At 35.7% G+C, this 22,880-nt stretch overlaps 2 protein-coding genes across 3 annotated transcripts in view; one reads left to right on the forward strand and one right to left on the reverse strand.

The window, feature by feature from the left end:
* Positions 1 to 2,849, reverse strand: part of ZGRF1 (zinc finger GRF-type containing 1) — an 82,297-nt gene extending 79,448 nt beyond the window's left edge. The window contains exon 1 of the mRNA XM_059924223.1: positions 2,743 to 2,849. The gene's annotated coding sequence lies outside the window, so the exon portion shown is untranslated. The remainder of the gene's footprint in view (positions 1 to 2,742) is intronic.
* Positions 2,850 to 3,144: 295 nt separating this feature from the next.
* LARP7 (La ribonucleoprotein 7, transcriptional regulator) lies at positions 3,145 to 22,512 on the forward strand. Of its 2 annotated transcripts, none has more exons than XM_059924225.1 (13): positions 3,145 to 3,312; positions 9,189 to 9,399; positions 9,892 to 9,992; positions 10,077 to 10,160; positions 10,293 to 10,457; positions 10,536 to 10,629; positions 10,709 to 11,056; positions 11,144 to 11,288; positions 13,175 to 13,326; positions 14,127 to 14,245; positions 17,624 to 17,783; positions 18,034 to 18,125; positions 22,143 to 22,512. In XM_059924225.1, exons 2-13 carry the CDS (start codon positions 9,198 to 9,200, stop codon positions 22,221 to 22,223), a joined length of 1,743 nt encoding a protein of 580 aa, XP_059780208.1. In that variant the 5' UTR covers positions 3,145 to 3,312; positions 9,189 to 9,197; the 3' UTR covers positions 22,224 to 22,512. The 2 variants fall into 2 exon arrangements, with proteins under 2 accessions (XP_059780208.1, XP_059780207.1); XM_059924224.1 differs by having other exon boundaries at positions 10,706 to 11,056; positions 22,143 to 22,510.
* Positions 22,513 to 22,880: the final 368 nt, after the last annotated feature.

Here is a 22,880-nt window from a genome sequence, read left to right on the forward strand (position 1 = left end):
AGTAGGCTGCAAACATTTTCCCAGCTGCCATAATATGTATCAGAAAATATGATTTTCCCTTCCCCCCAAGCTTGATTCTTTATAGAAAAAGCTTCAATTTTTAAAATTTTCTGAACTGCTACGATCACCACAAGATGGCCCTCTTGCATTTCAAATTTTTCATTTTACATTTTAAAGTCAATATAACACAGTATCTAAGACCAAATATACATTATAATACCTCTCCAAGGAAAAACCTTTCCAATATCATTGCAGTGAGTACTGTAGTTATCCTATGCTATTGGATAAAATTGTTACTGTGGACAAATTTGGAAATCTAAAATCAGAGGGTGAATTGAAGTAAATAGAGATGCCAAAGAAAATTATTTTTAACCACTGCCTTAGGTCCCTGGGCCAACATCATTAGCATCACCTGGGAACCAGTTAGAAATTCAAATTCTTCGGTCTTGACCTATCAAATTATAAAGTCTGGGGTTGGGGCTGGATAGCCTGTAATTTAACAAGCCCTGCAGGTGATACTGATACATGCTCAAGTTTGAAACCTAGACGGATTCAATAAAGCTATAATTTGCAATTCTGGATTAAATTCATCCTATAAACATATAAAATATATAAAAACAGGCCACCTACATATTATTTATAAATCACATATATTTGTACTTACCGCATGCCAGACATTGTGCTAGGCCGAGATACTAAATTGAACAAAATACTATTCCTAGTTTCAAGGAATTTTCAGTATAGCAGGGTAATAAACGGTAATTACAATAAAATGTGGCAGGAATAAGCACAGGAGGGGCACCCAACTCGGTCTAGGGCATCAAACAAGGTTTCCTGAAAGACATACTATCTAAGCTGTAAACTGAAATAATCATTAACCAAGGAAAAATGCCAGGGGAGGTATTTCCAAATAGGAATCAACATGTCCAAAAGCCTGTGGAAGACACAGCAAGGCATAATCAAGGAACTCTAGTACAATCAAGTTTAAGATAGTGAGTTGTGAGAGATAACACTGAAAAAGTGAACAATAACAGGATTCAAGGGGCCTTCTATTTTATGCTAAGTTGTCTGGACTTTCTATAAAGACAGTAGGAGGCCAAGGCAGGATTTTAAGAATAAGATTACATAATGTGACTTGCGTTTTACAAAGATTGCTCTGGCTGCCAAATGGAGAAAGGGTGTGGCAAGGGGTACGCAAATGAGATGCGAATACTTGCCCCACGACACAGTGCACAGGACAGGACCCAGACCTACAGAGGCACTGCGTTTCAGAAATATAACTCCCATATCCGATATCCCTCCCCTGCAGCCCACGGGATTGCTAGACGCCCAATGAATGCCAAGAAGATAACAGAGAGGTCCAGAGAAATACATCATTCACTGCTGCTTTTATAGCAACTTGCTTCTAGTCACTGAATGGGTTAGACATTCTATATATGTAGGTAAGACTACATGGTGTCAAAACAATGCTTGGCATATGGCAGTTGTTAACATTAGGTCCCTTTAATAACAGCTATTATTTACTCAGTGCAATTATATGCTAGACACTGTTAAAATGCTTTAAATGTTCACACCTTATGGTATAGATACTATTTTTTATATACATTTTACAAAAAAGGAAACTGAAGTGCATAATAGGTATGTAATTTGCCTAAGATCATGAAGTAAATAAATGGCAGATTCAGAATTCAAAACTAAGTAGTCTAAATTCTGGTGCTCATATTCACAAAAACTACATTATGTGACTATTTGTTGAGCACCTACTGTATCAGGCAGGAATGGGACTAGATACTTCACATATAATATTTATCAGTCTCATAATCCTGAAAAGTAGTTACTACCATCACAATTTACATATTAGAAATCCAGTACTTACTAATTTAGGATTGCTTATATGCTATTTACAAATTGCAAAATAAAATTTCCCATTGTTTTCCTAAATTAGAAATATTACTTGTTTAAAATTTAAAAGGAACTGAGGAGGTCCAAACTCATATATGTGGTAAGTTAGTTTATAGGACTAGACATCGAAAAAAAAAAAAAAAGGCTAACTGGATCTTAAAATATTTAGAAGAAGCCCTAATTCCCACATTCAAAGGTGAGTCAACACCCCTTTCTTACCATTAAACAGGAAAAACGTTTTTAGCGAAAAGCATCATATATTTCAGTGAGGTGTAAAGATAAAAAGCTTTCTGAAAGTATTCATCTATCCGTATCTCTAAAACAATTCAAGTGTTGACCCACCTCTAAGTGGGTGAAAGCTTAATGAGCAAATAAGTTTTTGGCATGGAGACCCTAGTTCTGTGATACTTAAGTACACAAATACATACATATCTTAACGCATACATTATTGTGCTGCTTTATAGATTTATGTATAAAATTCGGTGTTATCACTAAAATATGAGATGTTTTCTGTTAAGTACGACGAGATGTTTTTGGTCCTTTTGTTTTGGAACAAGCAGGATCTTGCGAATCCCTAAATGATTCATAGATTTAAAAGTTTAAGAGTCACGAACCCGATAGCTTTTTAAGAAAGCATCCAGTCCAGATAACCAAAAGAAGCTTACATTTCATTTTCCAAAGTTTAATTACCATGATCCTGTGTAACCAAATGACAGTGGAGAATTGACCCTTTGTCAGTCCTAAAAACAAAGAGCAAGACCAGCTCTGGTTCTCACACGTATGTGGGAACTACAAAGCAAGGGCTGGGAAAGGCGGTGAAGAGGAGACACCAATTCTTACAAGTTGTCCGAGAATCCTGTGATCCAATCCTGGTTCCACACGGCTTCCTCACCGGTCCGCTTCTGGCGGAGCAAATTCCTTCGTCCAGTCGCGCCAAGATCAGTGACACCACCTCTCGCTCAAAACTCCAGCCTAACCCTCCTTACTCCCCGGAAACTCCGTGAAACAGCTCACCTCACCCTTCTATTGCACAAAATCCATTTTCGAATATCTCCCGCGAAAGGCCGTGACGTCATCCACTCGCGACCACACCAGATCAAGCTCCTATATTTAGCCCGCCCACCACCGCCCGGCGAGAACCGCCGTTTTCAAACCGCCAATCAAATTCTTCATCGTCTGCGAGCCTCCGTAGCGGCCGCCTTCTCCGATGCCCCGCCCCGCACGCTGAGGCAGCCCACGACTGTGACGTAAACAACGGACGCACAGTCGCTGGGCCTGGCTTTTCCGAGGCGTACGGAAGAACGCTGTCGCTCCTCCTATGACGCGAAAACAACTACGACTTTAAGGATCGGGAGACGTGAAGGACTGAAGGACGCAGTCTCTGGCCGTGTATTTTGGCAGTTGGACGGAGTAAGTTCTAAGTGGACTATAGGGTCGCCCAGGTTGGGTGAGGTCTGAATTCCTCTCAGTCCTTTTTTATGCAGCCCATTCTATCATGTGTCCTCACCCCGCCCCCTCCCATCAACCCATCAGTTCGCTTGTCCTAGTCCTCTGTACGCACGCGCAAAAGTCCTCCGGCAGCCCTTGTAGTTCCCAATTTTCAGTGATTGGGGGCGCGTGTTGTCCGGTGTTGGAAGGTTCGGGGCCGTCCAGCGTTTGGCGGCTTCCGTGCGGAAGGACGGGTACCGAGAGGGGCAGTAGTCAAAAGTGAAATTGCTTTACTTCACAGGTTCGAGTATTGCTGGCTAAAAGATAGCGAATGTGAGGACTTGTATTTTAAAATTAAGTCATTTTCTTTCTCAGAACTTTAGTCCTTGTCATTCAGAGAGCTGAAAATCCAGTTACGGAAGGAACAAATAATAAGCGTTAAATAGTGTACTGAGTACGTTAATAGACTTACTTAAGGGAAAACAGATGGTGGAGAGGTGGTAGTGGAAGGCTAGAAAGAGTAAGATGCCATTTAACCTGGGCCTTGAAAATTGTATAGGAGTTTATAAGGCAAGGAAGACGAGAAGACTCATTTAAAGCAAAGGCTCAGAGACAAGAAAGTGTTTGGGTACTGCTGAATAGTCAGCTGTGACTAGAACAATGGTTCTTAACCTTTTGGGCACACCATTTCCTTTTAAAACATGATTTAAAAGCTATGGATGAGCCTCCCTGGAAAATGCATGTACATGTCAAAACGTTTTGCTACAACTTTTTCTAAGAAAAATTGTGGAAGACGTTGAAATGGCCTATATATATATTCATACACACATATATGTGGTGTCTTGTCTAACTCACTGTTCCAGGTTATCTCTGCCTTTCATCGTCACTGAGCTATTTTACAATTGTGTAAGTTGTAGAAAACAATAATGGAAATCAGTCTTGCAATTATTGCCTTGATTAGTATTGCAATCTATTTTAACAAATTCATTTCAACATTCCTGATTGCTTGTACTTGTGCGTGTCTAATTTTTGAGTTCTCCTTTGAAAAGGAGTTTTTGAGTAACTCCTTTTAACCAGGAGTTTAAAACTCCTGGTTTTTAACACTTGGCTAGTTCCCTGGTTAATTGCTTAAATAAAATCTTTGATACGTGTTCATTTTATATATGTAGAAGGGTCATGATTTCACCTTTTCTTTAAAATTTATCTTTTGAAAATTTCATGGGAGTCACAAGAATTCTTGAAAAATATCGCCAATTCCATGGACTTCAGATTACGGATTTCTGAGTCAGAACATAGAGCGCATGGTAACAGGTTGCAGGAAGGTCTACTAAAAGGTAGGCAGTGTGGGAGTCAAGCGTACCTGAGCTTACTTACCCAGCTAGTTTTAGCCAAGTCACTTAATCTTTGAGCCTTTGTAAAAAGAAGTTAAAAGAACCTAGAGGGATTATGAGGATTTAAAACAATGTATGTAAAGTAACTGGCATCGTTACACAGTAACTTTTATTTGTTTAAAGCCCATGAAACCAGTTTGTTCATTTAACAGTTTTTCAAAACTACAGATTATGTTACTAGAAGGTGCTGAGGAGTTTCTAATGTTGAAAGTTTTAACGTCAGAGTCAGAAAATTAGATCTGTGTTTTAGACAAGTTACACAGCTTCTGTGAAGGATGGATGACTTCTAGAACAATTTATAAACGAGTTCCATATTGTTGTGACCGTAGTTGTGGAAAACACTGGATGGAGATAAGAGCCATTCCAAAGGCTGAATTGATAGGACTTAATAACAGATTGGTAAATGATAAAATGATAATAAATAATAATGCTTACATATTATTGAGTGTGTGCTATATAGCAGCAATGGGAAGTGGTTTATTTATTTTGATTCTTACAACAACTCCATTATGCAGGTATAATTTTTATTTACATTTTATAGACCGTAGAAAGGTGAGGTAACTTGCTCAAAATCCATACAGCTAGTAAATAGCTTGATTGGTTAACTAAGTGGAAAATGTCATCCTTAAATAAAATGAGGATGGTGAGAAGAACAGTCATGGGTAGGAAAGATAATAAGTTTGATTTGGAATGTATGGAATGACAACACACATATTTGTTATCATAGGACATTGAGAAAGTAAACTATGAAGATCAAAATTGTAACAAAAGTACTGCCATGTAACTTCCTGATCTTCTGCAACCATTGTGTAGGGAAGCTAACTTGTACCATAGCTTGTTATTTCCTGTTTAATTCATGTCTTCCCCTAAAGTGAAGGTGTATTTGATTATCTATAGAATATATTTTTAAGATTGAAAATTGCAGGTGAGTGTTATTCACACTAGGCAAGATTTTCTGAACTTAATTCTCCAAGCCACAAAAAAATCTTTAGGAGCAGGAAAGAAGGAGAATCTGGGCTGAGATATGAGAATGATGGGAAAAGTCTGATTTCTGGGACAATTGTGACTTTCTGTGCTTATGCAGTTCTGTCCACTGTTTCCTTAGATGGTGGCTTTGATGATGCAAAGAAATGGAGAGCTGGTAGTCTGCCCTCTATAATTTGTAGTTTTTTCAGAAGGGAAAGTTAGCGTGGATCCTGCTGTAGTGACAGTCATACCCTACGTTTGTATTTTGTTTATAATTCTACCCCCTAACAAAATAACTTGAAATACTTAACACTTTACAGTTTATTGGATCCTTTTAGATATATTATTTAACTATTCAACAAATGCTGAGGTTGTGATCAAACTGAAATCTCTACCTTCATAGTGTTTATATTCTAGTGAGGCAGACAGGCAATAGAATTATAATTCCAGGTAGGGATAAGAGGATACAAGTGTAGAAAGTGGTGACTGAGGGGGCGGGTAGGGTTAAGGTTGGCCGGGAGGGGATATTTTAGATTGGGTGAAAGAGAAAGCCTCTTTGAGAGAGTGACATTTGCAGAGACCTGAATGAACAAGGAAGTAATCCCTGCAGGTGTGGCAGGGAAGCTAGAGAGCCACAGGAGCAAAAGCCTTGAGATGGGAATGGCCTTAGCTTGTTGAAAAAGGAACAAAAAGATGGTGTGTTGTGGTTGGAATGAGCACCCTGGAAGAAGTTGCGAGTGATGAAGTTAGAGCGAGATCCCCGGGCCAGATGGAATAGGGCCTCTAGGCCACAGGAAGGATTTTGGATTCTATTCTGAGTGTGATAAGAAACCTGTGGAGGATTTTGTTCAAGAGATTGACATTTTATTTACATATTTAAATGATTATTCCAGCTGCTATCTGGAGAATTGATGATAATGGAAGAAGAGTAGAAGCAAGCAGATGTTAGGATGTGTTTGCAGAAGTTCAGGCAAGACACCATGATAGCTTGGAACAGGTGGTTGTGATGGAAGAAATGAGAAAGATTCATATTCAGTATGTGTTTTGAAAAGGTAGAGCTAACAGAAATGCTAATGAATTGGCTATGGGGTGTGAGGAAAGAAGAATTAAGAAGGATTTCAGTGTTTTTGCCCTCTCAGCAATTTTGTCACTGGTGTTTTCTGAGGTGGGGAAAACTAGGCAAAAAATAGGTCTGTTAAAATTTGAGAGTTCAATTTCTGCCAATTTAAGCTTGAGATACACAAGAAATAAACAAGTGAAGAGGTCAAATGGACAGTTCCATGTTGGAATGGGGAGCTAATGGGAAAAGTCAGGGCTGGAGAAGATAGATTTGTGAAACATCAGCATAGAGCCAAGGAGCTTAAAGCCAGACACCCTCTGAAAGGAGGTCTGTGTAGATAAGAAGGGGGCTCAGGACTGAATACAATCCTAGGCAGCATGTAAAGGTAGAGCAGAGTAGGAGGGTCCAGAAAAGGAAATTGAGAAGAATACTCCTGGAAGCTAAAGGAAGAAAATGTTTTCAGTGAGGGAGTTACCAACTGCAAATGCTGCTGAGAGGTCCGGTAGACAGCGGAGATAATTGTTTTCAGTTTCATTAGAAAGGTGGAAAGGAGAGCCTGGCAGGATGGGTTGGAGTGGGAGTGCGAGGTGAGGACTGTGGTTATGCAGCACTGAATGACACCTGATTGTCTTTCTAATGATTAATTCTGACATATTCCTCCATTTTATGAGTTATGCTAGCATCATCTAAATAAATACTTCACTACTTGTATATTTAAAAAATTGGTGCTTAGCCAATCAGCAGAAGCCTATTCTAAAAATACCAGAATACTCTTCTATTGACTTTGGTGAGAATGCACATTTAGTTGGAGATTGAAGTGAAATGCATTAATGGCTTTGTGCCCTCTTACTGGATGTCACTTTGAAACACTATTTCTGTTACTGTCTGCAGCATCACTGCTGCAGTGACAGATTCTAGCTGACAGTCAGACTCGGGAGACACAAATAGGCTTTAATCTAATACTGTGTTTACTGAGCTTTAAAGGATACAAGGCAGAAGATACAGTAGGGACAGAATCTTCATCTCATCTGGAGGCCTAGCCCCAGCATTTACCCAAATCCACTGCTTCCCCTGCCCCCAGTCCCCCCATCTACAGTAGACAAGTATGGCTTCCACAGATAAAGGCAACGGTGTTTTGGGTCACCTTGATATGTAAAAGCTTTAGCCCCTTTGCCCACCAATCTATTGTGTCATTCTGGTCACAGCCTTAAGGACTGCATACCAACTAATAGCAGCTCCCAACCCAGTGCGACAGAGGAGACAGATGAAACTCTCCCCATTTGTCTTAACGCTCCTGTTTCCAAAAAAAACCATGTTATGGGAGACCGAGGTTATTCTTAGGCAAGGCTGCATCACCCCAGGCCTCATGTTAAGTCTTTGCTCATCTACTCATTTTTGTGTGCATACCTTTAGTGATTCAACTAAGATGACACAATTCATTCAACAAATTTTTGAATGAGTACTGTGTACCGGCGACTGGGGGTTCACCAGTAAGCAAAAGAGACAAAAATCTGATTTCATCAATCTTACATTCTAGGAAGGATAAAGAATAAACAAATGTATAGTAATGTTAGAAGGTTGTAAGTGCAATAGAAAAAAGACTGGAGAGATACAGTATCTGTCCAGAACTTTGCAGTTTTAAATAGGGTTATGGGAGATCTCACTGAGGTGACATTTGAACAAGACTTCAGCAAGTGAGGAAGCAAGCCATGTTTTCTAGGGGATAATTTTAGAGAGAATAGCAAGTTCAAAAATCCCTCAGTTGAGTTTGCCAGCTGAGTTGTAGCTACAGCTAGAAAAGCAGCATGGCTAGAGCGGAGGGAGCAAAGAAGAGGCATGCACAGTCCCTTGAGGGATGAGGGGGTGGAAAGTTGCCGCCCGGGAAATAAACACTGGGACAGGAAGGTCACCTGAAGAAGAAATGGTGGATTCTGTGGCTTAGCAGTTGAATTCTGCTTCTAGTAAACAAATTAACATTTTTAAAAATCAAGAATCAATTTTTATTTCATTAGAAGTTGTATTTTAAAATGCGAATAACTTTTTTGAGGTTTTTTTAAATGAAGACTGTTTCAGTCCCTAATGTTATACTTTGAGATATAAATGTAGACATAAATTATACTAGGATGATCTGGTTCTGCAGTTTAAGACATAAAATACTGAAGCTATGCTCCATAACATAGGAGGTAAATTATTTTAAAAGTAAAAACAAGGCCAAATGAGAAGTGAAGGAGGAAGAACTAAAAAAAAAAAAAAAATTAAACACGCAAGGCCAATGAAAGTTTCCTCAGCTGATGGTGAAAATGTCTGAAAAGTGTTCCCCTGAAGTTTGTTCTCTGGCAGCCAATTTGAGTCCATTTCCCTTCAGACAAAGGCTAAACTAAACATTTTTTCTGTATTACTTACTAATTACTTGTACTGAGTTGATATTTACCTTTTCCCAGTTAACAGGAATGGAAACTGAAAGTGGAAATCAAGAAAAAGCACTGGAAGAGGAAAGCACTGAAAAGAAAAAAGAAGTAGAAAAAAAGAAAAGGTCTCGGGTAAAACAGGTGCTTGCAGATATTGCAAAGCAGGTGGACTTCTGGTTTGGAGATGCAAATCTTCACAAGGATAGATTTCTTCGAGAGCAGATAGAAAAATCTACAGATGGATGTAAGTTTGCTTCAGTGTATAATTGAACTAGTTTTAAGAGGTGTATCTACTTCTAAGATAGTGTATGTAATTCTGTAATGTAGTGTATATAGCATCAAATACACTGTACGTTTTTGTAATGAGTATAATTTTACGAGAACTATTGTAGCTCACTTTTTATAGCCTTTATATTTTTACAGTTAAAGACTCACTGGGCCTCTAGCAACTTCAAAGCAGATTAACATTTACCACATATGTTTGAGAATGCATTGAGGTATGTGCAGGATTCAGACAGAAAGGCGTTTTACCTAGTCCGCATTTCAAAACACCTTGACTAGTTTTGAAGGGAAATTTTATCAATTTTGTGTTATAAATGTAAAACCGTGACCAGTAGGGCTGTGCCTAACTTAAGGGGCAGATTAAATTCATCCCAGGTACCATTTATCCTGCTGGTTTATCTTTTTAATGTTTTATTTTTAATTATATTTATTCACTTTAACTTGTTTTCATTAGATGTTGATATATCACTTCTCGTGTCATTCAACAAAATGAAAAAATTGACCACTGATGGAAAGTTAATAGCCAGAGCACTGAAAAATTCAGCTGTTGTAGAGGTAAGAATTGTTACAACTTACTATGTCACATAATATTGTATTAGTGTTTATACTAATTATATAATCTTATGTACTGTTTTAAAGCTGGATTTAGAAGGCACCAGAATCAGGAGGAAAAAGCCTCTGGGTGAGAGACCAAAGGATGAGGATGAGCGGACTGTGTATGTGGTAAGCCATTTTTCTGCAAACGCTCAGAAGTGTCGTCCCCAAAAAACAACAGAAACATTTTAATACTCAGTAAAGTAAAAATTTATTCTAAGATTTAACATTTTATTTAATATTGCTTCTAATTTATCATAGGAATTACTTCCCAAAAATGTTAATCACAGCTGGATTGAAAGAGTATTTGGGAAATGTGGCAATGTTGTTTATATAAGTATACCACATTATAAGTCTACTGGAGATCCAAAGGGATTTGCCTTTGTGGAATTTGAAACAAAAGAACAAGCAGCAAAAGCTATTGAGGTAGGTCCAGAACCTAAAAGAAAGGAAAAGAAAATTACCAAGTGTTTTAAATAGTAACAAAATTTTATTTCATTTCAGTTTCTTAATAACCCACCAGAGGAAGCACCAAGGAAACCTGGTATATTTCCCAAGACAGTGAAAAACAAGCCCATTCCTGCCCTTAGAGTAGCTGGTGAGTTATTAAATATTTTTAAAGTAGATGTAGTTGAAGTAAAATAATAAATAATAAAAAGATAAAATTGTTACAGAAGAAAAGAAAAAGAAAAAGAAGAAGAAAGGCCGAATGAAGAAAGAAGACAGTATCCAGACCAAAGAGTCAAATATGGACACAAGCAAGGAAAGTGGCTGTAAAAAAAGATCGAGGACCACATCTGAGGGCTCTGAAGTAGAGGTTACTGAACCCCAAAAGCCTCCCACAAAGAAGAAGAAAAAACGAGAAAGAACTGAAGTATCCAGCTTACCTTTAGGCAAAACAGGGAAGAGAAAGAGAAGTAGCTCTGAAGATGCAGATTACCTAACTCCCAAATCAAAACTTAAAAAAGTGGCTCAGAAAGGCAACATTAAAAAAGAAGCTTCAGAAGTTTGTAAAGAAAACAAAGGTATTTCTAACTTTAAGCTTACGATTAGATAAATAAGGTTTTCTTTTTTTCTTAACTCACGTCTTTATTTCTTGTTATTTAATTTAGAATTAGAAGTCTCTACTGAAGAGGAAAAAGACACTGGAGATATAAAAGATGGATCCCTCTTGAAAGCAAAAAGAAAGCATAAGAAGAAACATAAAGAGAGGCATAAAATGGGAGAAGAGGTTATACCATTACGAGTACTATCAAAGTAAGTCAGCGGTACAAATTATATCGTTGGCAGTTGGCACACTCCATCACCATTGCTAAAGTGCAATTCCAATTTGTATTGAACAGAGTTGCATATTAGCAACAGTAATGGCCTGAAGCCATGATCTGCAGACAAGTTGCTATAACACAATTGGGGTTTAAAAAGGAACCACCGCACTAAAACATGGAAGCACTTATTTTTTATCAAGTCACAGCAAGTGCCTCCATGTTAAAGTAGAGGGTGTTCCTTAATAGATTTAGAAGTACAGCTTTAATGTACCATAGACCAGCCATTCAATTAAGTACTCCTGAAGTTTTCTTGAAGTTAAAATGAAAAAGGAAGACTTACCATCACTAAAACATGGAAGCACTTACTTTTTTAGTTTCAAAGCAAGTACATCCACGTTTAAGTGGTGGGGAGCCCAGTCTTGGGAAGAAAAATAAAAATCATGAATGTCCTTTGACCTGTAAAGGAAATTTAGAAAATAATCTGGGATCAGAACAAACGCATCAGTTTGGACCTGTCGGACAAAGCTCTTTTAAGTTAAATTAAGTAAAATTTCACCGTAAGGATTATATATTTTTATCCTTTATTCAAAATTAAACAAGCAATGCTGTATTTTCATTATTTTATTTTCAGAGCTTCATTAGTAGCCAGTTTCACCAATTTATCCTATAAAAATAGATCTGAATCCTTGAAAAAGTGTCGGTTTGGGGACACCTCCACTGAAACATGGAAGCACTTACTTTTGTTTTACACAGCAGGTACCCCCATGTTAAAGCAAAGGGGATCCCCTTGGCTTCTGTAGATTAGAAAGGTTGCCATCTCGAATCCGGAGGCATAATTTGGATTCACTTCTACTAAAACATGGAAGCACTTACTATTTTAAAAGTCACAGAAAGTACTTCCATGTTAAAGTTAAAGGGAGTCCATCTACTCAAGGGGTGAGAGATAAGTAGAAGAAAGTAAATGGCATACCTTTTAGAAGAGAGTTTTTCTTAACCTTCCTGGATTACTTTCCAAAGAATCCAGTTTTCCTCTTGGAGGGTTAAAAGGCAAGGACTTTGGGTACTTCTATTTATACTATTCTTAACTCCTGAATTCCTTTTGCCTTTTTATCTCAGAGAATCATTACAAGAGCCCTTTGTTATTCTAATGTATCAGCTCTCAGGGAATGTATGGTCCTGGGTGGGTCTGGATACTTTTTTTTTTTTTGAAGTATACAGATGTCAATGTTAACAGCTAAAACCATTACCACAGATATTCTCCTCTTTAAAAAAAAAAAAAATCCCCTATCTGCTTGTTTGATGGCATAGATTAGGGTAACAATGAGTGCTCCTGCAGAGCCAGGCGAGGCATTGTGTTTCTATCTGGAGGAGCTCTAGCTGTTTGAAGAAACATCTTACACGTTAAATGTATGTAAATAAATAAATTGCTTCCATGGGGTGTTTTTTTCTTCTTAGAAATTCCTTTTGATTCAAGTAAATACTAAGGAATGTTGTCTCTCAAATTGGAAGCAGTTTAACAAATCTTTAAATTTTAATTTCTCATTTTTTCCTCAGAGTTGACTGACTTTTCTAGTAAATGTTACTAGTTAATTAATTCAATACTTTTATTTTCATCAATTCATATATTTGAAACATACTCAGGAATTGAATCAGCAAATATAAAACATTTAATCTGAATGTTGGGGCAAAGGGAACTCCCCTTTGCTTGTTTGCCAGATGGACTTAGAACTCAGGAAATAATTTGAGTGTAAGTGTTTAAAGAAAGAAAGGTTGGGAGGAGGAGTGATTGTAAGTTACTGAATGTCTGTATTAGATACTTACATTTTATTTCATGAGCTGTTGTCACTATTTTAAAAGTACAGTGTTTTTTCATTATAGGACCGAATGGCTGGATTTGAAAAAAGAGTATTTAGCACTGCAGAAAGCTAGCATGGCTTCTTTAAAAAAAACAATATCCCAAATAAAATCAGAGTCAGAAATGGAAACAAACCTTGGAGTACCTACTAAGTCCGAAATGAAAAGTGAAAAAAGTAAGCATCACTATGATAGTTTTTGTAGCATTATATTGTACTTACACTAAATGTACTTTCTGAGTTATTATATGATAAACTTTAGTTTTAAAAACTTGATTATACAGTGGTTGTTATTAGAACAATTACTGATTTGTCAAGTTGTCCAGACATGTGATTTATTCTTAACATAAGAATATTTGAAGGGTTCATTTTAAACAGAATCTTTTTTAATCATATAAATTTTCTCTACAGTTTTCATTATTAATCAAATTTAGTAATGAGTGCCTAGTTTGAGTTGAGCAGGTTTGTATAAACAAAGATGATAATTTCTCACCTGACGTGTTATTCCTTGGTATTAACCACAAGCAGGAACAAATTAAAACAAGATTTTCGTGAAATCTTCAATATTAGGATATATTTTAAATTCCTCTAAGTTGAAAATATAAATTTCACATTTGAATTGTAATTTATATGCAATATTCTTATATATTATCCTATGCCTGTTTATTTCTTCACTGAGTAAAGCACTTTGTTACTTGGTTCATTGAAAAGGAGCTTTTTTTTTTTTTTTTTAAGGTTTTACAAGTGCTCTTCTAATGGTAAAAGTTTGCATTTACAGTAATAAAGGCTTTTGTATTTTACTTCATGGTAATCTGCAATAAATAGTATAACTTACAACATAATGACTTTATGAGTAAATTTAAATTAATTATTTAAATCAGGCTGAGAAATCATTATTGTTATTCTAAAGTGGGCCTCCTAAGGGTTAAATTATTAAGTGTAAGAGATTTATTTCTGGTCTTTTTCTTTTCAAACAGCAGACAGTGAAGAGGGTGGTCCCCAGGAGAAGGTTAATGCAGCAGGACCACAGTTTGTGAGTGGTGTGATTGTGAAGATCATTAGCACTGAGCCTTTACCTGGCAGGAAACAAGTCAGGGTAATGCTTTTGAATCCCCAGGATAGTTGTTTCTCTTTCCTCTAAAAAACTCCCCCATGTGAAGGTGTTTTGAATATGGAAAATGGAGCAAATGAAATTAGAATTTGTTCTCTTGTGGTAAATTGCTTATTGGTTTTGATTCCATAATAACCCTTAAGTTTGACTTGAAGCAAATTCTAAAGACTGAAATTCCTCACTGGATCAAATTTACAGCAAACATAGTTTAATCCATTTATTATAGGAAAAGTGCAATTTGTGCTTATTTTTACTGGTGCCCTTAATGGTTGTTGTATAGTTGGATGATGAAACCATACTATAGTTATTATAACTAATAAGGCAGATAAAGTAAAATGGTTCCCAGTATTCATTTTTAGGGGACTTCCTCTGTTTTCAGAAAAATCTAGAGAAACTAGATTTTAGGAAAATACTCAGTGCTAAAACTTTTTTAAAGATTTAATCAACATTAGAGTTGGTTTGAAATTATGTTTAAAATAAAATTGTAATTATCTGCCGTTGTCTGGTTTGGAGCAAACTAGAGAATTTGTAATTTGTTTTCATTAGAGCTTTTAGCTTTCAATAGATTCCTAAAAGATTTTGTGACTTAAAACAAGTCAGAACTATTTTGGAATAAAAGGGATAATATGCATATTTTTCACTTACCATGGGCTTAGTTTATTTTTGTCTGTTAATGAATCCTCTTGGGAATTGAAATTTTTTTCCTGAAAGAAAGGCAGGGTTTTTTTTTTGGAGAAAAGAGCCTTTAAAATTTTTATTTTTAAAAATTTTTGGTATTTTTAATCCATGCTGATTATTTTTAAAATTTGGAACAATTACATAAAAGTGTAAACTATTTTGCAAAGCTCCAAACATTTTATATGTATATGCAAATAAATCTTTATTTCTACACAATTTACACTTTAAATTGCTATTCATATGGTACTAGTCTTCTTTTTTCACTTTATAAAGTTATCTTCTACAGCATTTTGTACCAGCACAGCAATATTTCTTGCTTATTCACATATTCCTTTGAGTGGGAGTACCCTATTTTATTTACTTTTAAACCTTGTCACCCATTTAGGTAAGACACTTTCTTTTTAAACTATGTAACATGTTCTGTAACATAGCAAATATAAAAGTCTTATACTGACATCAGCACCATATAGTATATTGTTTTGCTTTTGCATAGACTCTTAGCAGTCACATTTTTTAACTTGCGTAACCATTAAGGTTGCTCATTGTAACCATCTGTAAGCACTCTTTATCTGAAACCCTATCCCCTAAAATCCTGTAGCTGTCACTAACACATAAATTTAGATTCTCATTACAGTATTAATGAGGAACCTGGTCAATCCCCAATTGGTATTACCAGCTTGCATTTCAAAGTTTGGTCGCAGTATAGATTTTCAAATAAGAAGGATAAAAAATTGAGGATGTAAATGCTGCTGTGGTTAGTCAGATTGCAAAAGATTTAACAGAAAAATTACGCAAAGTTTGTTATTTGGAATGACTGACATAGGTTTAATTATATTTATCAAATAGCTTTTATTATCTAAATGGTAATTATGTCAATTACAGATTCTTCATTTATGATCACCAAAATCGTAAAATAACTGCATTAACCAAGTTAGTAATTACTTACATTTTGCTGGAGCAAAAACTGAGCTAGGATTGTTACTGCTGTCTGTGACTTGCCCTTGTGATTACCAGGTTAATTTGTCATTCTAAGAAGGGTTTTAAATCCGGAGATTAGCCTGACATTATAATGGATATTTGGTAAATATCTTTTGAATTGTAGTAATCTAATCTGTCTGATATATCAATTATAAAACTCTCACTACTACCAATGAATACATTAAAATTTCATCACTTCATACCCTATTTTTCTTGCTTTGTGTCTAAATTTAATAATGATTAGATAGACAAAAGGGAAGAATTAGCAGGTATATTTCTCTCCAGTTCTCTTAATTTTTTTTTCATTGAATTAGCATACATTTATTAAGAGCCTATTTTGTGATAGGCAGTGTTTTAAGTGTTGGGATGAATTAAGATTTAGTCCCTGGCTTGTACATAAGCACAGGTTTTTACTACTTATTCTTTATTATTAACTGATAAACTTTTCTTATGAAAAAATATTTCCAGGTATTGCTCAGTTCTTTTTGTAATTCATACGTTAAAAATGCAGTGGCTAAAAGTAATCTAGGGAATTCTCTGGCGGTTCACTAGTTAGGACTGCGCGCTCTCACTGCCGAGGGCCCGGGTTCCATCCCTGGTCAGGGAACTAAGATCCCACAAGCTGCACGGCGGGGCCAAAGAAAATAATAAATTTTTTTAAATAAATAAATAAAAGTAATCTAAATTAGTTGTGCCTTGAAATTTTGGGTTAAAACTAAAGGAGGTGAGGTGGGTAAGACTTTTTTCCCCCAGTTGGGAACCTTCAGTTATTTCTTTAGCTTTATGAATGGAAGTTGATGAATTAAGAATTAGTGTAACATTCCTGCATAATTGCATTGCATACACTGTAGAACCTGCTGTGAAAAAAAAAAAGACTAGGAATGCAGGAATCTCGTTAATTTGCCCTCACAGCAGGCCCTATAGGTAAAACTTTTCCTTGCTGTGTGACTCAACTTGTTTAGAAGAGGATGCTTCGGTATTTTATCAGAGAATAAAAGCTCTTGAGCTATCTGTATTCCCATAGACTACTTGGGAACTACTTTGTATGTTCCTTGAAACTTTTTTCACAAGTGGTTATAAAAAGTTTACATATATTTTAAGTCATAAGTGATTTGGTACAGGTGAGTGGAAACACACCTTCTTCCTTAATCCCTTTTCAATTTTGTTTTTAATTTTACTCTTTAACTACACCCAGACTTGGAAACCTTCTTCTGAATTTGGGGTTGTATTTGTACATTCCGCTCTACAAAACTCTTTTCCTTATGCAATATTCCCATTCCAGTTAAGATTTTAAGGATGCTGTTAAAGGAAGGAAAGTTATTATTGGAGTTGATGTTAAATTGGTTCTCAACTTTGTCCAAGTCACTTTTTAAGAGCATTCGTTTTGGGGGGTTTTTTTCTTTCTCTCTTTTTTTTTTTTTGGTTTTTGGCCGCACCCTGTGGCTTATGGGATCTTAGTTCTCCGACCAGGGATTGAACCTGGGCCCTCAGCAGAGAGAGCACAGAGTCCTAACCACTGGACCGCCAGGAAATTCCCCATTTGTATATATTTTAGAAGAAATGTTTGATATAGGATAGTTTCTTCTCATTTTAAATGACATATGGCAAAATTTTATAATAGATTCTAGTACAACCATTGGAATAATTTTAGAATTATATTGAAACATTTTTATTATTTATTTTAAGCCTTTCTAAACTCTAATGCAGGATACTTTGGCAGCAATCTCAGAAGTTGTCTATGTTGATTTGCTGGAAGGAGATACAGAATGCCATGCTAGATTTAAAACTCCTGAGGATGCTCAAGCAGTAATAAATGCATATACGGAAATTAAAAAGAAACACTGCTGGAAACTAGAGATTCTTTCTGGTAAAACTTTATAGAACATTCTTTTTAACAATTCTTATTGTGGGGTGATTGTTTTATAATTTCTGAGTTTGGCTAATGAAACTACGTTGTTGGGTTTTTTTGGTACTATAATATGCATAAAGTAGCATTAAATAAAATCAGACAACTATTCCGGTTCTGTTGTTGACAGTATAAAGCCTTGACTATGTTTCTTCATCTGTATCCTTATGATCAGCATTTTTGTGGGTTTTTTTGTTCTGTTTTTTTTAAGGTGACCATGAACAGAGATATTGGCAGAAGATTTTGGTAGATAGGCAGGCCAAACTTAATCAGCCTCGTGAAAAGAAAAGAGGCACTGAAAAGGTAATCAATTCATATTTGTTTTTTTTATTTCTCTAGATTTTGAAATATACGAAATTAGAATTATTTTCCACACAAGGGTACATAATTTTATCTTTTCTTAAAAAGAAAATAGTGCTGTAATTTAAATTTCTGGCTGCTTTCATTTATGGCTTTGTGGTGAATGATTATTTAAAGATTGTCTTAATGGTAAAAAACACAATGTATTTAGATTGTACTTTTTAAAAATATGAGCCTCCAAGATAAGATTGAGAGACTACACATAACATTCCCTTTTGCAACGGTAAGCTTTATTCCTTTTTCTCTAGACTAGCTGACAAGTGAAGAAAACAAGGTTAACTAAGTACATTAAATAATTTATAGCAAGCCTCTCTTTCAATACTTTTATTTTAAATGACACTAAATTTATCAGATATTTATTGTTGCTAGTAAGCTGTCTAGTTTATTCTTTTAAAACATTATTATACATGTAAAGGTTAGAACATCTTAAAGTGCTTAGAATAAAATAGGGCACATAATAACTGTGCCCTAGTATGTACACATAATAACTGTGCCCTATTATGTGCACATAATAATAGTAATATTACTAGTATCAATTTTTTAATGTATATTGTAAAAATCGGTAAAATATGGAAAGATGTACGTACATCCTTTTATGATTGATTAGCACTTGAAAGGTCATACTTCCTGTGTTCTAGGTTTGTTGCTTTAGGGTCCTATTTATAAAATTCTTTATTTTTTTAATTGGAAAATCAAGTTTTTTTCATCAGCGTTACATAGCCTAGGATTCATTGGAATTTAAGATGATTTAGGAGGAGGTTTTCTACTGGTGTTTGTTAATTCTGTTTCTGTGACTGTGGACTGAATTTGCTGAGATGGGAAGGCCTCCCATCTTAAGGACTCTTTCAGGTCCATGAGGTGTTAATTTCAAAGCCTGCTTGAGAGTATTTAAATGTTAAAATCATTAATCCAGAACTGACAACTGAAATGAAATCATTTTGTTAAATAATACTTATCCTTCTAATTGGTGTGAAATTTCATTTAAATTGTATATATTTTTAAAACTAGAAATCAGAAAGTTCGTTTTTCAGAAAGATTCCATCTCCACAAATTAAATTTGAGACAAGAAAATAAACATTGACTTAGGGAATTTTATAAATTGGGTTGGAAAGCAGTGAGTAGTTCTGTCATTGACTGGGAGAGTTCTCATTTACCTGTTACACCATCAGGTTTATCATACACATGATTTGTGTGATAAACCTCTGAAAGTATAGAATCCTAGCTAAAGCTATGGATGTAACTAGAAATGAAAAAAAGGTACCACACAGAGAAGCTTCTCAGAGGAGAGGGGGGTTAGACCATAATTTAGTTTACTTCTTTGTTAATTTATTTAATTAATATTTTTGGTGCCAGTTTGTGTTAGCCACTGTTCTAGGAACTGAGTATATAGCTGTGAGTAACAAAGTCCCCTTCTTTGTTGAGGCTTAGAGGTAATATATTAATAGGTCAGATGATGACATGTGCTGTACAGAAAACTCAAAAGTATAATGGGATACATGAGATGAGATTGTCTGGAAAGTTCTCTCTGCAAAGGTGACAGTAGAGGAGACCTTAGAGAAGTGAGCAAGCAAGCCAGGAAAATTTAGATGCACAGCTTTCCAGTCCGAGGCAACAGAAAGTGCAGAGGCCTTGGGACTTCCCTGGTGGTCCAGTGGTAAAGAATCTGCCTTCCAATGCAGGGGACAATGGTTTGATCCCTGGTCGGAGAACTAAGATCCCACATGCCGTGGGGCAACTAAGCTGGTGCGCCACAACTACTGAGCCCGCCGCCTCAACTAGAGGGCCCGAGTACCACAAACTACAGAGCCCATGTGCTCTGGAGCCTGCACGCCACAACTAGAGAGAAAAAACCCCACATGCCACAACTAGAGAGAAGCCTGCGTGCCGCAACTAAGAACCGACGCAGCCAAAAATATAAATAAATAAATAAAAATATTTTTAAAAAAAAGAAGAAAGTGCAGAGGCCTTGAAAGGAGATTGTGAGACTAGGAGGGCAGTGTAGCTGGAGTACTGGAAGGAAGCATGTTACTAATGGAAATTAAGTATTTAGAAAAAATTAGCAGCCAAAAGTATAGCATAAATACCTCACTGACATGCCAGCCTACCGTTTCCACAGTAACGTTATACTTGGTCGATAATTGAGTGAAAGAAAAGCACTAATAAAAAATCCTGGTTCTTATTTTCACACTTTGGAGGAGAAGGCTACTGGGGACACTTTCCTAAGCTCTGGTCAGTTTACACAGAATTAAAAGATGAAAGAATTGGTCAAAATATTTTATTTTCTATGTATGATATTTTTACCCATAAAAATCAAGTACAGTTAAGTTAAATTAAGACCTCTGACAAAAGATCAGTAAGATGAAGGAAAGATCTGCCAAAAGGGGTCTGATTCATTCTACCCAGACCAAATCTTTGTAGTGTACCCTATCACTTTGAGCACGTTGGTAAAATTAGATAACAGGTACTGGAGACACAGTAAGGCTTTTCTCATTTCTCTTTAGCTTTTAAAGCGTATTTGAATTTTGTAATGTTTTTATCAAAATGTTCTTTCCTTTACAAAGTACTGATAGGTCAGATATTAAGCAGGTATAGGTAGAATTCATAAAATTTGTGAAGAGCATATCGGTGTGACAGTTTTAAACACTTACATTTTGACTCACTTCACTGATGAAAAGGCTTTTAGTTTAATCTGAAAGTGATTTCCTGCCAGTGGCCACTTATCACCAGTTTAAATAAACTATTTTAATGAATACTCATTAGAATCTGTGTTTTTAAGAGAATACAATTTTCATTTCCTCCAAAGCTAAATAAGATACCTTAAGTTTTTTTTATCAAGAAAGCTTCTGGAATATATAGATATTTTAAATGTTCTTCTGCATTCCACATAATTTCATTTGTCTTCTTTAAAATTTTCAAGTATTTATGTAAGGGTGTAATTACTAAGTACTCTTAATAGCAGTTTCTTATTTGGAATATTTTTTAAATTTGTAAGCAAACCTTTGTGTAGCACTCAGCCCAAAATATGCTATCTCATTCAAATAATATATGAATTTTCAAGCACCATATAATTATTAAAGACCACACATCATTTAAGAAGTGTCTTGATAATTAATACTCAAGCCCAAAGGGCTATGAAACAACAAATGTTGGTCCTTAAGCCTCCTAAAATGTCAAAAAAATTACCAGCATGGAATGTTTTTTTTTCCTAATTTTATATTGGAGCATAATTGATTAACAATGTTGTGTTACTTCCAGGTGTACAGCAAAGTGATTCAGTTATACATATACATGTATCTATTCTTTTTCAAGTTCTTTTCCCATTTAGTTTATTACAGAATATTGAGGAGTGTTCCCTGTGCTGTATAGTAGGTCCTTGTTGCTGGAATGGTGGTTTTCTTTTTTTTTTTTTTTTTTTTTTGGCTTCATTGGGTCTTCATTGCTGTGCAAGGGCTTTCTCTAGTTGTGGTGAGCAGGGGCTACTCTTGGCTGTGGTGTGCAGGCGTCTCATTGCGGTGACTTCTCTTATTGCGGAGCACGGCCTCTAGGGTGCGCAGGCTCAGTAGTTGTGGCGCACGGGCCTAGCTGCTCCGCGGCATGTGGGATCCTCCCGGACCAGGGCTCGAACCCATGTCCCCTGCATTGGCAGGCAGATTCTTAACCACTGCGCCACCAGGGAAGCCCTGGAATGGTTATTTTTAATTGAAAATTTTTTTAGTAATCTGGAACTAAAATGAGAGGATCTTAGGTAACTCAGAGACTTAATATCTATTTAATAGGCCATAATCTAGACAGTTCTCTCTGTAACTGATTTGATCTAAGCTTAATTATCTCATTTGTTTTCTTCTTCCCCTTTTTAAGAAGTTTTATTCAAGCTAATAGTTATGAGATTTTTCTAGTCATAATTATCTTTCTCTTTTTAGGTATCCAGTACATTCTAATTTCTGATTTCTTTCTCTGTAGTTAATCACTAAAGCCGAAAAGATCAGACTCGAAAAGACTCAACAAGCAAGTAAACACATTAGATTTTCTGAATATGATTGAAAAAAACATTTTGGTTCACCTCTTAAGAAAGATTTCACTGGATGCTAGAGCTCTTCTTAGGGAATTCTTTTTTTTTTTTTTACGGTAGTAATGTGTAATGAATGTTTTTCTAAAACCTACATTTAATTAAAAGAAATAGTTTTGTTCTTTAACTTGTAAAGAAGACTTGTGTCCAGAGACAATTACACTGTATACCACAGTTTTTTCATTAAACATTGTATTTGTTGAAATTATCTGATATAAATCAACCTCAGTGATTTAGAAAATAAATGTGTTTTGAACATTATCTTTTTTCCCAAACATTATCATTAATTTTGCTGTTTTGTATTTACAAAAACAATAACTTTTGCAAAAATAATAATACTACATAAATAAATAGTTTAGGAAAAAATGGTTAACAGAGAACTCTCACTGTACTTATTATTTTGTAGCTTGCTTTTTCCATTTGAAACATCTTAAATACTTTTTCATGTTGATTTATGCAGAGACATATGTGTGATATTTCATTCTGCTTATTGCACTTTGCCTATCTGAGCTTCCACTGAACAGACCATATGAACTGTTTCCAATTAAAATGTTAAGTGAGTTTGTTTTCATAAATGAAGCTAATAAACATTTTATTTTGGTTAGACAAAATAAAATGTACCAGATGCTGTG

The sequence above is a fragment of the Balaenoptera ricei genome, chromosome 5 (genome assembly GCF_028023285.1).
Source record: "Balaenoptera ricei isolate mBalRic1 chromosome 5, mBalRic1.hap2, whole genome shotgun sequence".
NCBI lineage: Eukaryota > Metazoa > Chordata > Mammalia > Artiodactyla > Balaenopteridae > Balaenoptera > Balaenoptera ricei.

Bases quoted from the DNA above. Each gene is read 5' to 3' on its own strand.
- LARP7 (XM_059924224.1), top strand. From the start codon at position 9,198: ATGGAAACTGAAAGTGGAAATCAAGAAAAAGCACTGGAAGAGGAAAGC. The intron at 11,057-11,143 runs GTATTTCTAACT...TATTTAATTTAG, and splicing joins AGTTTGTAAAGAAAACAAAG to AATTAGAAGTCTCTACTGAA. The intron at 11,289-13,174 runs GTAAGTCAGCGG...TTTTCATTATAG, and splicing joins CCATTACGAGTACTATCAAA to GACCGAATGGCTGGATTTGA.